At 44.0% G+C, this 14,742-nt stretch overlaps 1 protein-coding gene across 2 annotated transcripts in view; it reads left to right on the forward strand.

Moving 5' to 3' along the window:
• VWC2L (von Willebrand factor C domain containing 2 like) overlaps positions 1-14,742 on the forward strand; it is a 55,205-nt gene that overhangs the window by 1,792 nt on the left and 38,671 nt on the right. For both annotated transcript variants that reach the window (XM_040604612.1, XM_040604613.1), the window contains exon 2: positions 647-1,113. In XM_040604612.1, coding sequence (XP_040460546.1) covers positions 703-1,113 — 411 coding nt within the window. In that variant the 5' untranslated portion in view covers positions 647-702. The remainder of the gene's footprint in view (positions 1-646; positions 1,114-14,742) is intronic.

Raw genomic sequence — 14,742 nt, forward strand, 5'->3', positions numbered from 1 at the left:
TTTATGTACCTGCTGCAAGCTGGGCTGTGTTGGTAGTCCAGGTAGTCCCTCTTCCTCTTCAGAAAGGCTGTATATAAAATTCTGTTATTCCACCTCTTGCAGACCAAGTATAGCCCAGCACCATCTTTCACATTGGATGCAGATCTACCTACAGATTATGCTCATCTCGTTTTTCAACTCAGGTTTCCTGCCCCAGTTCAATGAAGTGGGCTGTGCACCAAACGTAGCACGGACAGACAGTGGTCCCAGCAGGTGGTTAAGGTGATGCTTACACTTGGGCTCAAATCCCTCTGAGCTGCTCATCACCATGTGATTTTAGGCAGCTGGTTTAATTTCTGGTGCATCAGAAAACTCAACTGCAGGAATAAGGAAAGTAAAAATCAGATTATTCTGTGAGCCACTATTTCTATAAAGATATTTTGTGAGCGTATGCCTACAGGCATGTGTGTCTAATTTATGTATTTCACATGCTTTATTCTCTTTAGCAATAATTGAGAAGAGGCTTAATTCAAATGAAACAGTGATAGTTATCTGTGCAGTGTGAAAGCACTGATTTATTCTTGGGTATGGTTGAAACTGTGGCCTTTATAAGTCAATATTCCTTAGAATTTTGAGTTTGTTCTCACTTAAAAATATTTGTTTTCAGACCACAACACTGGTCTCCCTATGGAAGCAGCTGTTTCTATCTGGCAGTGAGATCCCATGGAGAAGCTGAGGAAGGGGATGGCTCTACATATCCATGAAGTCTGGATACTTCTGTTTGTAATCCCTGCTTTGGTAACTCCAGCTGCCATCAATCATGAAGACTACCCCGCCGATGAAGGGGACCAGACCTCCAGTAATGACAATCTGATCTTTGATGACTACCGAGGGAAGGGCTGTGTGGATGACAGTGGCTTTGTGTACAAACTGGGAGAACGTTTTTTCCCGGGACATTCCAACTGTCCCTGTGTCTGTACTGAGGATGGACCTGTTTGTGATCAACCAGAATGCCCTAAAATCCACCCAAAGTGTACAAAAGTGGAACACAATGGATGCTGTCCAGAATGCAAAGAAGTAAAAAACTTTTGTGAATATCATGGGAAAAATTACAAAATCTTGGAGGAGTTTAAGGTATGAAACCCTTTCTTCAGTATTTAATATTAGTATCCTGTAGGAATTGTATTTCTGTTGGGGACTCTCAAAGGCACTCTGTATTTGCTTACTGCTATTAATTGATGCTGAAGCTGAAGTCCTTTTCCAGCTGTGATGCAGGTCTGGCTGATGTAAAAGCTGCCACCTCACCCCTTATGTGCACTTGCTGAGGGCCAGTGGTCGTTCAAAAGCCCCTGTGTGAAATGCCAGCCCTCTGAATCTGCTACTCCAGACAGCCTCCTCCTTTGCTCATAACATGCATCAGGTTGGATACCAGTGGTGTCTGTAAAAATGGTGGTAAACCAATACTGAGTGCTTTTTAAGAATCTCTTTTCCAATCTGGATAGCAAAAATTATGGTATGGGACTGAGAATTGTTACTCATAACTGTGTGAGAATGCAAGTAAGTAGATTGCAAGCTATATTTAATATTTTCATTTCAGCTGTGATGAGGCTGTCTAGAGTGGCAGCAGATGAATTCCTAGGCAGATGATCATCTCGAGTAATGAGAAGTATGGGGTTTAATTGTAATGTTTGAGTTTCTATTAGGAATGTTGTAAAGAAATCCTTCTGGGATAGATCTTAAAATAAGACCAGATTTTCAAAAACCATTACCCTTTACACAACCTGCATCTCTCATTCTAATGAGTTTGATGTTTTCAATGCTACTAAGGAAAATAGCATTTCACAATGAAGAACAGGGTCTGTAAAGGCAATAGGTATATGTGAATTTATTCTCCCAGGTCACATGGCTTTAAGATTCTTACGTATGTAATTAACGACAGCCTATAACTCTTCATGGCTGTATGCCTGATCTCATTATAAACTTGCCAATTTTTTTTCTTTTCTGACAATGCAAATACTTCCATATAGGTCTGTGTACTTCACAAGTTCTCAGTAACATAGACCATAATTTCCTTTCTCCCAGATACTGTCATTTTCCGACAAGGTAGGTTTTAGGGTTTTTTTTCTGTCATATATGTTTATGTTCATCTTTTTCTGCCCATCTATAACTGCAGTCACTCACTATGGGCAAGACAGTTTAATGACATAGACATGAGTCAAAACAAATATACGAGGAACATCACCTTGAAGGCCATCCTGATCAACCTATCCTCTGCTTTGCTGAGGAATGTGAAGATGCTGATCTTGTGAACTGCTTAAAGAACAGTTTCTTCTAGGAAGGCCTACTCATCCCACAATCATGCTTCAGTGGTCCCATTTTGACTACTGTGTTGTCACGTGGTGAAGTGTCCCACCTGGTTGTAGTTCTGACACATGGTCAGGTTTCCTATGGGAGAGTTACAAGGACTCTTTTTGGAGAGATTTCAGTGGAAGAATAGTGAGATGCATCTCATTAAAGCATCTTTTGCATGTGAATGAAGTACAAAAATTACTAATCATTTTTCCCAAACAAAATAATTGCACCCTGATAACCGATTAAAGGGTAAAGAAACAGAATTTAGGGGAGAAAGGCTGTCAGAGAAAGTTAAAGCAATCTGGTTCGTTGTTCGCTGTGTTCAAAACCTGTAGGGTGTTGTGTGGAAAGCAAAGTTCCAGCATCCTCCGAGGAACACAAAGTAGATGGTGGCACACCGTTCTCACAGATGGTAATCTTCAATCCAGGACTAATGGGATATCCTTCAGATTTGATTTAGTTAACAGCTGAGCTTTTGACTTAGATGTGTGTTTTGCTGAGAGCTCGATACCTTGTGGAGTAGGGCAGAAACCAATTTTTTGGAAATCTGTGTGTTTACCTAGAATAAATAGTGAAATTCTTTTGTTCCTCTAAGTAGTGGAATCGATTCAGACCATGGAGGATTACAGTGTGCTTCCAGGGGTGTTTTAAGGGGAAAAAAGGAGCCCCTGTGAACTATGACTTTATGAATGCCATAGGAAAGACAGCACTTCAAGAATTAGGAAACTGGTGCTCTGAAGCGAAATCTTGACTTCGTCAAAACATCCAAGCGTTCTGCTGTTTACTTCCAACAGAACAAGGATTTTACCTGCTGTCTCCACAGATGACATGCTGAGCAGTTCGTAGGTTTTACAGGCTCTGTGCTCTGCTCCTCCCTCGTCCTGTTGAATTTATAAGGTCTGCAAACTTGATCTCAGGTCCATTCCACACATGCTGAAGTCAAAGAGGAGAGGCTTTTTCCAGTCATTCTGACTCAAACCCAGACTGCTTTCAGTGGAATTGGAGGCACTGTTTTATGTGGGCTCATAACCCTTTCACCCACTTGATTTACTTTTGCTAATATGTAGGTTCCAAATCATCATCCATAGTAGTGCTTGTCACTGCTTGGTTACAGCTGAAATTAGCCTCCGTTTAAAAATCTTGTGCAAGTGTGTGTCCGTGTGTATGCGTGCCAGGACTGACTCATCTTGTAGAAATTCCAACTGTCTGATCTTTCACAAATTAGGATATTTTTTTTTTCCTCTAGATTTATTTTCTCTAGGATATCAAAATTATTGAGAGGTTTCCATTTGGGGGGAGGGGGATTTTCCTGTCTTGTTTCTAGATTTCTGTTTAGGTTTGGGGAGAGAAATCCAAATGTGATTCAATCTTTTTTTTTTTTTTTTTCCCTTACTACTGATAGTAATTGTGACTTTCTCAGGGTAAAGGAGTAGTTCTAAAGGCCCATTTCTTGAATATTTAGCTTTCTCCTGGTGAACTGATCTTGTACCTCTGATTTTTTTTTTTTTTTGACTCATAACAATCGTAAGGGCAAAATATAAACATGACAACAAGTCATGTAGCTTAGACAGCTGTCCAAATGTTTATGCATGTGCCCCTAAGTCGTTAACACGTACAAATGAAATGCTGAACTGAAGTTCAATTGTAGATCTAAAACCATTAGTAGTTTTTCTTGTATTCTTTTGTAAAACATTGTGTCCCTGACAGATGGTTTAGTGACCTGGTATAGTATCTTCATAGCTCTGTTACAGGTCCTGGGAGATCTTTGTGGGTGTTGGGCCCCAGCTGCCCATACGGAGCCTACCTCATCCCCTTGATTTGACTGGAACTTAGCCCCAGCTTTGACTGAGGCTGTGGTTCCACCTGGAAACCCCCGCAGAAAAGGTTAGCGTGGTCTCTCAAACATGAATCAAGATCTGACTCAAATATGTCTAATACATAGATTGCTGCCCAGCTTTCAGAATTTTGATTCCCATGGAGCAGTATGCAGGAGAAAGGGGAGGTCTGGTGGTTTTTACTGGGATCCACCTATCTCTTTCCCATCTCATTTTCCACTTCTCTCATTGTCAGCCTCAAATCTGGTTTCTCAGGTCTCCTCCGGTCCCTCTCAGAGGCGAACGCTGGGTGATGGGCAGCTGCGGTGGCTGCAGGGGAGGTGTGAAGGATGCTGCAAGTCTCAGGCAGCATCTCTGTTTTCTCCAGAGATGTGACAGGGACACTGAGGGTCACTTAGCAGCTTGCTTTTTCTCCCACACGCCAGCCGTGTTTTGATTTCAGTCCTGGAGGTTAAGGTCTGACTCCCAAGCACTCTGCACTCACCTGTGCTAGCAGAGATCTTTCAGTGAGTTTGTTAACCCTCCCCTTTCTTCCCAGAGAGAGAAAGCAAGCAAATACAACAACTGAGACCACTCTCTGAGTTGTTAAGTACGCACGGTTGTGTTTTAAATGAATGTTCACAGACAGCAGCTTATGTAAACTTAAGGAGACAGTGTTCTGCCAGTGTGATGGATGTTCATTGGCAGCTTACGCAGAAATTGTGCAAATGTCAGTGAGACAACAGTTCTCCTAAGTGCTGATTAGTTTTTACTCTCCTGCATAACTTACTGACAGAAAAGTACACATCTACCCACATTTGAGAAATGCAGTTTACGGTGTGGTTAAGGCCTATTTGTAGCCACAGTTAGGAGTCATTTGAAGATGGTTACGTTGTCAGTTTAAAAAGTCTGTAATCGCTTCTGAACTTCCTAGATCTCTCACCACCCAATATGGGCACATCCAGAATATCTTCTATGGACCTATATGAATATGTAGCAAAATACTGGGAAACCAATGTTCAGTTCACAAGAGATTGTCAAGCTGACATCTTGAAACATTCTCTTCATTCTAGACCCTATGGGCAGGAACTGCTCTCTGCGCCTGTACAAGAGTGAGTCGTGGTGACGTGGGTTTTGGTAGCACAGTGCCATCCTTCTTGGCCTTCTCATCACAGCTTGGCCTTCCTGGTAATATTCGGGTCAGAAGAGCAGCTTCAACTTGCATTGGAAACAGCTCTGAACATAAAGGACATTTGTTGGGCGCTCTTCAGTGGCTGCCCTGCTTTCTGCCAAGCATGGAGCTGCAGTTTCCTCCAGCTGTTGGCTCTGCCAGTGTTTAACCTCTGCTGCTGCCTTTCATCTGGCTGCCCTTCCCGATGACTTCTCCCCATCCTTGTCCTCTCCCCTTCCACCTTCACTGCTCCCAAACCTATCCTCACTCAAAAAGTCCCCAGAAGATGCTTAAGTGTTTGTCCCTTGCATCAAGCACAAGTGTTGACGGATGGGAGAACAAGTATTGCTCCTGGGCAGGCCCCCACACTCTAAAAAAAAAAAAAAAAAAAAAAAAAAAAAAATCAAACCAAAACAACAGGAAAGGGAAAATTTTAGCTTCATTATAGGGCAAAATTTCCACTGACTTGAAAAAGAGCCAGGATTTCACTGCTGGAGTTCTGCTTTATTTTTCTTTCCTGTGTTTCCTGCCACTGTATCTTAAGTTCATTGCTCTGTTTAGTCCGCAAATCTTCTGTAATCCTTCAGCTAGGGCTTCTGTATCTCACTGACTTTATGTCTTCTTGAGCGGCACTTTGCACAGTAGGGATCACAGCTCTAACAGGGATCTTCGGGATACAATCAGAATCCAAAATAAATGAAGGACTGTATAAGCATAGCATTATCATACACTAATGCTCAGCTCGTTATGGAAACCTTTACTTCAGAATAGTGGCACCTCCTTCTCCTTTGTTAATGCTCTTTAAAAATGTTTTATTAATGCAATTATCTCAATATAACTTAACAAAATAAGGCCTCTCATCAAAAGATGTTAGCACATGCAAGAGTGTATTCAGCTGCTATCACAGCATCGCTCAGTCCCTGAAATGCAGTGTGTCCATTCTGCCACTGGAGGAAAGCAGGCAATGAAACCAAAAAAGTGATTCCCCACCCCCAGAACCGTGCCAGAAATAGAAATTAAATGGTGCAAACTACAGACAGCCTTGCTCTGACCACTGGTTACCCAGCCTGGGAGTGCAACCTTATCAAATATGAATGAAACACTTGGGATGTTCCCAGAGCATTACTGATGGGGTGATGCTGTTTTAGGTGGAAAACAGGAGTTTGTTGCAGCCCTGGGCTGAAAGGGAAGGGGAGGGGGAAGGGTGTGCAACTGTCCAGTGCCTGGGGTGGTGCAGTGGGCTGCTCTGAGAGTCCCTCAGCCCTGCCAACGTGTGTTGGACTGTCCGGCTGCAGGTTTGGATGTGGATGCTGTGGTCTGTATCAGCGTGGGAGATACTACACCTTAAATCTGTGGAGCTTTGTTAGGCCACTAGAAAAACAAGCGAGGAGGAAAGGAAGGTTCTTCACTGAATTTTCTCCAATACTATATGAGCGTTCAGTTTCCTGGTGAACCTCGAAAAGTACTTAAATTGTGGCAAGCTAATCATTGCAAAAACTAACATTATTAACATCTTTTTTTGGTATTATACTAAACCAGTGATCCAAATCACTAGCAGTTTTTGGATCTTTGCTCATGAATTCCAAGAAACTGATCACTAACCCAAGCCAGCATGGGGCCCTGATTTTAATATTGGCATTTTTCTCTCCAAGATGTGTACAGCAGGGTTTTTTTCTACTATGAGTCAAACAAATGGGACTTTTTTTTTTTTTTTATCTTCTTGTGTGTTCTGCAATTTCACGTACGGCTAGAAAATCATAATACAAAAGAAATTTCAATAACGTGCCTGTGCTTTAATAAAAGGAGCCATGAACAATGCCAGCTCTGAAGATAGCATACCGCCAATGAAATCAGACAGGGGAAACAGAACATCAGTCAGATGGAAAAGTATGATTTATTATCTCCCTCCTGGCAAAATTACAGTGACAATGTCTATGCAAAGGAATCTGAAATTACTAACTTACTGTATTTCTGTCATAATTTGTATCAAGAAAACACACTAAAATAGATAGGCATGTCACATACTGATCTATAGTGATACCTGTTTTTAAAGTTGTATTATGTACTTAGCTACCAATTCTATAGCATATAGATTACATTATGCACAAGTATATTATTACAGTAGGTGAAAGAAGATGGGCTGTATTAAAATTTGGCTACAAACCCCCATGCTATTGTTTTCCCCAGATCGCAGTAATACACGGAGGCCCCAAAAGCTCAGAGCTCAGCGGTGCCGCCTGCACTGCACACATATTCTCTCAAAGCTCCCCATGGCAATAGCTGAGACCCAAAACTTGAGCATCAGCATGATTCAAAATCACCAGGAATTAAGCACAAGCCCCCATGTTTTATTCACAGTGCAGCGGTGCGGTAGCACAGTGCAGAATGTGGCCTGTACGTGCAAGCCCAAGGGGTTGGTATTTTTCCAGTAAATATGACACAGGAATTAACATGTGCCCAACATTTGTACCACCAAAGCTGCTGCTGGGCTTTCAGTTATTCTTTCTAGGAAACAGCCCATCGGCTCTACTTGCTTCCAGACCTGAGGGCTGTCCAGAGAGCCACTGAAAGAGAGGAGATACCTCTGCGCAGCCGGGGAGGAGGCCTTGGTACTTCCTCCCCCCTCCCTTGCCACTGGAGCCATGCTGTTAAGAAAATGGGATGTGTAGTACGTGCAAATGTAACCAGCTCCTTCCTAGAGTGGTAAAATCAAGTCTGGGGCTTTATTACCGTGCCAGACAGTGCTCAGTGGGGCCAAGGAGAAAGTGCTCATCCCTTGGGTCTCCCAAGCTGTATCCATCTCTGTCACCCAAGAGTTTTCTGTAGGGCTGGTGAGCATGAGATCCTTAGGTCATCGGCTTGTGAAGAAGGATGGCATCCATAGAAATGCTGACAGATCATTGGCGAGAAGTTTTTTAGAAAACTGTTCCCCACCAGAGCGAGAAGAACTGCAGGTGTGTGTTTGTTGCTACTGGAATGTGCTTTATGGAGAATTGCATTCATTAAAAATAATGCTCAATTAGCTAATTATCCTAGTTATTGTTTTAAGGACTATAATTGGATAAGTCATGTAGTGACAACACTCGGTCTAGCTGCAAAATAAAAATACATGTAGCATTAGGCTTCCTTACTCTTTATTCCGTGGCACAGTTCAGAGGTAATTCTTTGGGAATTATAATGAAATCAGTATGCTTGGAGGAGCATTAGGGGTTGAAGCAGCTTCTCAAAGCAGGGAATCTCTCAGTCTGTTAACTGCGGTCATCCTAGGCTTTCTGACTGAGGGTTAACCCCATGTGCTCCTTGTGTTAGCAGACCCCAGTGTATTCCCTCATCAAGATAACCTCATCAAACATGTTTTCATTTCACATCCTTCCCAGTTGTGCTCAGAACCAAATGTGTAACACCCCAAGGGACAGAAACCTCCCAGACCTTGCTGGCTTCTCTCCTGAGGGTTTAAGAAGTGGCAACTGGATACAAGGGGCAGACAGGACAGGAGAATGTGGAAAATGCCTTCTCCATAGTGCCAGCTAGTAAAGAGCTGCTTTACTCTGTGGGCAGGTGGGACAGTTTCTCCACTGCTATGAACTGCTGCAGCCGCATGGTTCACAGGTGGCCCATTGACATGTTACACTGGTGTAAAGTTCGATACCAATTAGCTACTCCTCTGTGGAGTTTGCATGATGCTGACCTGAGATAAGGTTGCCCAAAGGAGCTCCCATGAAGCCTAATCCACCTTGCCAGCTGCAAGAAAGTAAAAAGTTAGGCTAGGCTATCAAATATGTGCATATAGTGAAGAATGAGAGAGAAAAAGCAACCAGGAACAAGTTGGTATTTGCTATGATGCGGCGGCCCCTCTCCCAGCTCTCAGTGTGCAATAAGAACAGGATGAGTGTCAAAGCGCAGGAGCAAAGGAAGCTAAAACTGCAGCAAACCCAGGCAGACACGTGATGGTAACCCACTGGTACAACCACAGCTGGCCGCTTGGCAGGACCGGGCTTTAAAGCAGGGCCTGGAGACAGCAAAGGAGAAGGGGATGTACGTGTAGATGTAGTTTTGGGTGCTCAGCACCCTTCAGCTCCTGTACCCTTAGCAATGTAAAGGAAAGAAGGATGTCAGTTCCTAACCGCTCCTTGGACATAGGCTTGGGTTCAGCCAACATGTCTTTCCTTGGGGGGCGGAAAAGGCAGTATAGCAACAGAGCGTGTTCGTGGGGATCAGTAACGAGCTTTTGTCTCCAGCTCCGATGCCAGAGGGAATCCTGAGCTCATCAGAAGTGAGCAAGAGCAAAGCATTCAGGAAGGAGGTGCTCCTTCAGGGGGAGGGAGGGAGGATACTGGTGTGCCTTTGGGACACAGGAGCTCCTGCTGCAGTACAGGGGAGGATGGGAGCAGTTTCCCTTAAGGTACAGGAGGTTCAAAACTGTGTGAAACGCTGAGGGCTGAGGGTGGTACAGCACTGAAACCTGCAGTGTGGGGCCTACAGCAAGAGGAGTTCACACCTGCCCTTGACTGCTGCAACCCAGTCCGAGTCACCTGCCAGGGTGGTTATTTCCAGCTGCCTGAGCTGCGTGGGGACACAGCTTGTCTTCAGACAAAGCAGACTGATGCCAGAGATTGCGTTCAGGTCAGCTAAACAGCCGTCATCTGGGCATCTTGTGAGTAAAAGTGTCACAGGGCCAAATCCATCATGGGTGTAAATCTACCTGGTCTGTACCGTGGCTGTGGAAAGTGCAGCTCATGACCCAGACCGAAAACTGAAGGAGAAGGAATAGGACCGAGATCCAAATCTGCCTCCCAGTGATGGCTGGTTATGTTTTACGTACCTCCTTAATGCAGATTAAGTATTTTAAGTATACGGTACGCAGAGCTGATCTCACCACCCTCTACCACCTTGCAGCATGAAGAAGAAAACAGCAGATTCAGGTACAGAGAAAACACATATGAAAGGGATCACCATCACCTTTCTGACCAGGTCCTTGGTTCCTTTCTCCCTGCCCAGACGGCTTTCTCCTAGATGAGGCTCCTTCACTGCAAGAGCAGGCAGCGAGGGAATGGAGAGCAGGGAAGTGCCAGCTGGGCTCGCTTTCCCTATTGATATTAAAAGGAGCTTAACAAATGTGAAGCGCACACAAACATTTTGTCTGTGCCTGAACGGGGCTGTGCATCGCACAGTGGAGTCACAGTCCCATCTGTCTTATCTGTAACCTTTAAAAGGAGTCCTGTTCCCTGTGTCCTGGGCATGTCTGAACTGAAAAACTATTGTAATAGAGTCATAAAAATTATCACCAAAGTAATGGAGAACTCTGGTCCCCTCAGCCCCAGGGTAGGTGAGGTGCAACTATTGTAAGGAATAAAATGAGACATATATCAAAACAGAGAACGTTCTTATGAAAGAAGTGCAAAGTCATGTTGTTACGGAAAGCTCCACTGCTGCTCTCGGGAGAGAAAAGCAACCACGAGACTGCAGATACACAGCTCCTGTGGAAAAAGGGCCAGGGCTCAGCTCAAGGTTGTCTCTCTCTCATCAGCTAATGGAGGAGTCACTCTCCAGATCCAGAAGTGGTTCCAGGAGCCATTTAAACCCATCAGGTTGTGTGGCACATAGCAAATATATGAGTACAAAGCTCCTAATGCCGTCGCAATGCTGAATCATGAGATGTGTGTCCAGGTGAGGCACATCTTCTGTGCTTTTCTCCCTCATCTGGCTTTACTGATCTGTAGTAGCTCCCCAGGAATTTTTACAGAAGAATGGCAAGGATAATGTTTCCAGGTATGGACAGGCATGATCTAGGGCAGAGGGGAGAAGTATGCATGACCTGGGGGGATTACAGCACCTTTATGCCTTTCCATCTCCAGAATTCAAGCCTGATCACCAGCCTGCTGGAAAGACTCTTGTAGCTGTGAATAGACAAGCAGCAGTTAGGGGTAACCGAAATCAAGCTTTGGTTGGAGAACTGCAGCATCTGTAGGCTAAGAAAATAGGCAAGTCATCTTCAGCCTCCTTGTGATGGGGTTGCTTTGGATATAGAATGGAGTCACCGTTTACAGAAAATGTTTTCAGCAATGTATTTGTGTCTCTCCTGTCTTTTCCATTGAGTGAGAAATCTGTCATTTCATTTCAGTCTTACATTAGTAACGTTTGCATCCGTGTTGGGGGCTCCCTTAGAAGTACAGGATCTCAGCATCCGCTTCTGCTGCTTCTTGGAAGCCAGCTCCTTGTTTTAGCCAACCTGCAGTATGGTGCAAACATTTTTCAATTTTTGGATGGCGCAGTTCATTTGTATTGCTAGTGCTCCATATAAGTGCGATACAGCTCCAGTTTTTCACTGCAAATAAATTATCTAATGACTTAGTAGTTTTTTCCTGTTGCAAAATCATTTGCAACCTGATGGTGTTTTCAGTGATTGTACTCATCTATAATCACTCACCAGATTGTTTATTTGAGCAACTTTCCACCTATGGAAAATCCAAGTCGTTATGGTTTCTGTAGTATAATTGGTATTGTGTCTCAACCAGCTGGATGGAGGTGTGTTTTTTTTTTTTAAATAAGTGACAAAAATGAGTGAAATTTTTGCCCCATGCAAGTTCCTGTATTGGCTCACATGCACGCACACACAAAAAAGAGCCATTTTCCAAACTTCTAACAATTTAGATGGTTGTTTATGTGCTGCTAATAGTAAAGGCAAAGTGAGCAGCCCAGAAGAGAAATGGGCTGATTTCAGTCTCGCCTTCAGGTGGGACTCGCTAGTTACCTGTTCTCTGCAGTTTGGCACCTGCAAAATTTCTCAGTTGAAAGCTTTCTTGAACTATCCTGCAATCTCCTGCTAATCTGCCTGAGATCACAGGCAATTTCAATAACAATGAAAATGATTCTAATTTCGACTCTGGGAGTATCTTTGATGAATGCTATCCCAGTTTCTTTTTTATTCATCTCCCTTGGTTTATGACTTCCCACCTCAGCCGTAATGCGGAAACTGTTTTTGCCTCCGATTTTATTCATCAGGTCCTTTTTAACTTTCTTCCCTTTCTTGCTTCCTGCCAATAAATTCACCACCTGAAACTGTAGCTACAAAAATCATTTCCATCAGAATTGCCATTGTCCTTAGTGTCATTAAAAGTTACAGCTACTCTTAAGATGTAAGTGCCCAATTTGACAGACTTCACTTTACATCGCTCTGTTTTGCCTGCTGTTTTATCTGCATAGAGCAGGATGCTATCAGTCGAGCCCGTCTGAGGGGGGAGGCTGAATGTGATTATCTGTATGAGCGCTGGCACACAGTCTCTTGAAAACTAAGAGAAGGAGAGATTGGCAGCAGTGATGGTTTTCAGCTTCCTTTCCCTTACAGTCCAGCACTCGCGGGGGATGTGACACATCCAGTCCTTCCTGGGGACATGTAGGCAGGAGGTGCATGTGGGTACAGCTAGTGGATCCCAGTCTAAGGCAAGGTGCTGACAGATGTGTGTGGAAGTACCAGCTTAGATCCATTTCAAAACCACCTTGACAACAGTAGAAATGGAGATGGCGGCATCTTCTTCTTTTTAAGGGCTTTGTACTTCTCTTTCTAACACGTTCTCAAAGGGGGAGAAAGCATTGCAACTGCATATTCAGTAGAACTACCATGAAAAGCATTTTCCCCCTTCAGAATACAACCTGGAAAAGGTATATATTTATGCACCATTTCCTTTTTGGTGTTTGAAGGAGGTGGAAGCTAACATGCCTGATGAAAGTTTGCAGTGATATCAAAAGTCCTGGCATCTGCTCAGCATTTGCTCTGGTATGATGGATCCTTGGGTTTCCATGGGGCTCAGAAAGCGAGCCCGCTGGCTTAATTTCCTGTTGATACACCACTTCAAATTCCAGACAACCACGTTCATTTCTCCAGTCATTCTGCCAATTTTGTAAATACACCTGTTTGACAGTGAAAAGCATCACAAGCCTCAAGAGCAGGTCTGTTCAATTCAGTGGTAATACTTACATTGTCTTCTACTAACATGAACAGCCTCTGCATGATGATCAGTACGTGTCTACTGTAACATTAGGTGGTTGTAAACACTTACACGAAGCTTTTCTATTTCCCTCCTCAAAAGAAATGTCAAGTATTTATGATATAATAGTTGTAACGTTTGTATTGCTCTGTGGTTGTTTGCTAGTAGCTGTATGTAATTGATGAAGGGCCATTGTGCAATAGTCAAACAACATGAGGACATGGTCCTTATGCGACCACTTCATAGAATCATAGAGTTATAGAATCATAGAATCATTTAGGTTGGAAAAAACCTTTGAGATCATCAAGTCCAACTGTTAACCCAGCACTACCAAGTCCATCACTAAACCATGTCTCTAAGCACCACAGCTACATTTTTTTTAAACACCTCCGGGGATGGTGATTCTACCACCTCCCTGGGCAGCCTGGTCCAGTGCTTGACACCCTTTCTGTGAAGAAATGTTTCCTAATACCCAATCTAAACCTCCCCTGGCACAACTTGAGGCTGTTTTCTCTTGTTCTGTCGCTTGTTACCTGGGAGAAGAGACCGACCCCCACCTGCCTACAACCTCCTTGCAGGTCGTTGTAGAGAGCAGTAAGGTCCCCCCTGAGCCTCCTTTACTCCAGGCTAAACACCCGCAGTTCCCTCAGTGGCTGCTCATCAGACTTGTGCTCCAGACCCTTCCCCAGCTCCATTGCCCGTCTCTGGACACGCTCCGGCATCTCAGTGTCCCTCTTGAAGCGAGGGGCCCACAACTGAACACAGCATTCAAGGTGCAGCCTCACCAGTGCCAAGTATAGGAAAATGAGATTAAGTCTTTGATCTTCAAGTATGGGATTCTTATACAAGTACCCTCATCAAACTTTGCTGGAGAATACAGGAAGGAGGGGGAAGAGAGCAGCCCAATAAATCCTGGTAACTGCATCTCGGAGAGTATGACTAGAGGGCAGCTGCAAGAATTTGCAGTAGCTTTGAGCAGCCTGTATGCTAGCTCCAGCAAAGATGCAAACCTTTCACGAGGCTGAAAACTCGGGTACGAAGAAAGTACTGCACGGTTCAAAGTCTTTTCTTGAAAAAGTGAGGAGATGTTCAAAGTCTCAGGAAATGGCTGGGCTAAACACGCCTAGAGGAGATCAGGAGCTGGCAACTAAACTCATAAAGAGGGAAGTCTCAAGGAGTAACAGGTCTGTGTGTAGTGTTTTAATGACGTAAGGTCCTCCGGCTCTGGAAATACATAGGTGCTAGATAACGCTGCTCTTTCTCAGAAGGCTGCTTGGAAAATGAGCACCATTTTCCCAGCTCCTGGAGGAGTATAAGCCTCAAACCTCAAGTCTGGGTGAAACCAGCTGGATTGATTAATCACAGCTGATCACAGGAGACTGCAGCTTTAAAACTTGGTCTGAGATACCTCTTATGAGCTGGGTGACAGCCCACATGTAGG

The sequence above is a fragment of the Falco naumanni genome, chromosome 8 (assembly GCF_017639655.2).
Source record: "Falco naumanni isolate bFalNau1 chromosome 8, bFalNau1.pat, whole genome shotgun sequence".
NCBI lineage: Eukaryota > Metazoa > Chordata > Aves > Falconiformes > Falconidae > Falco > Falco naumanni.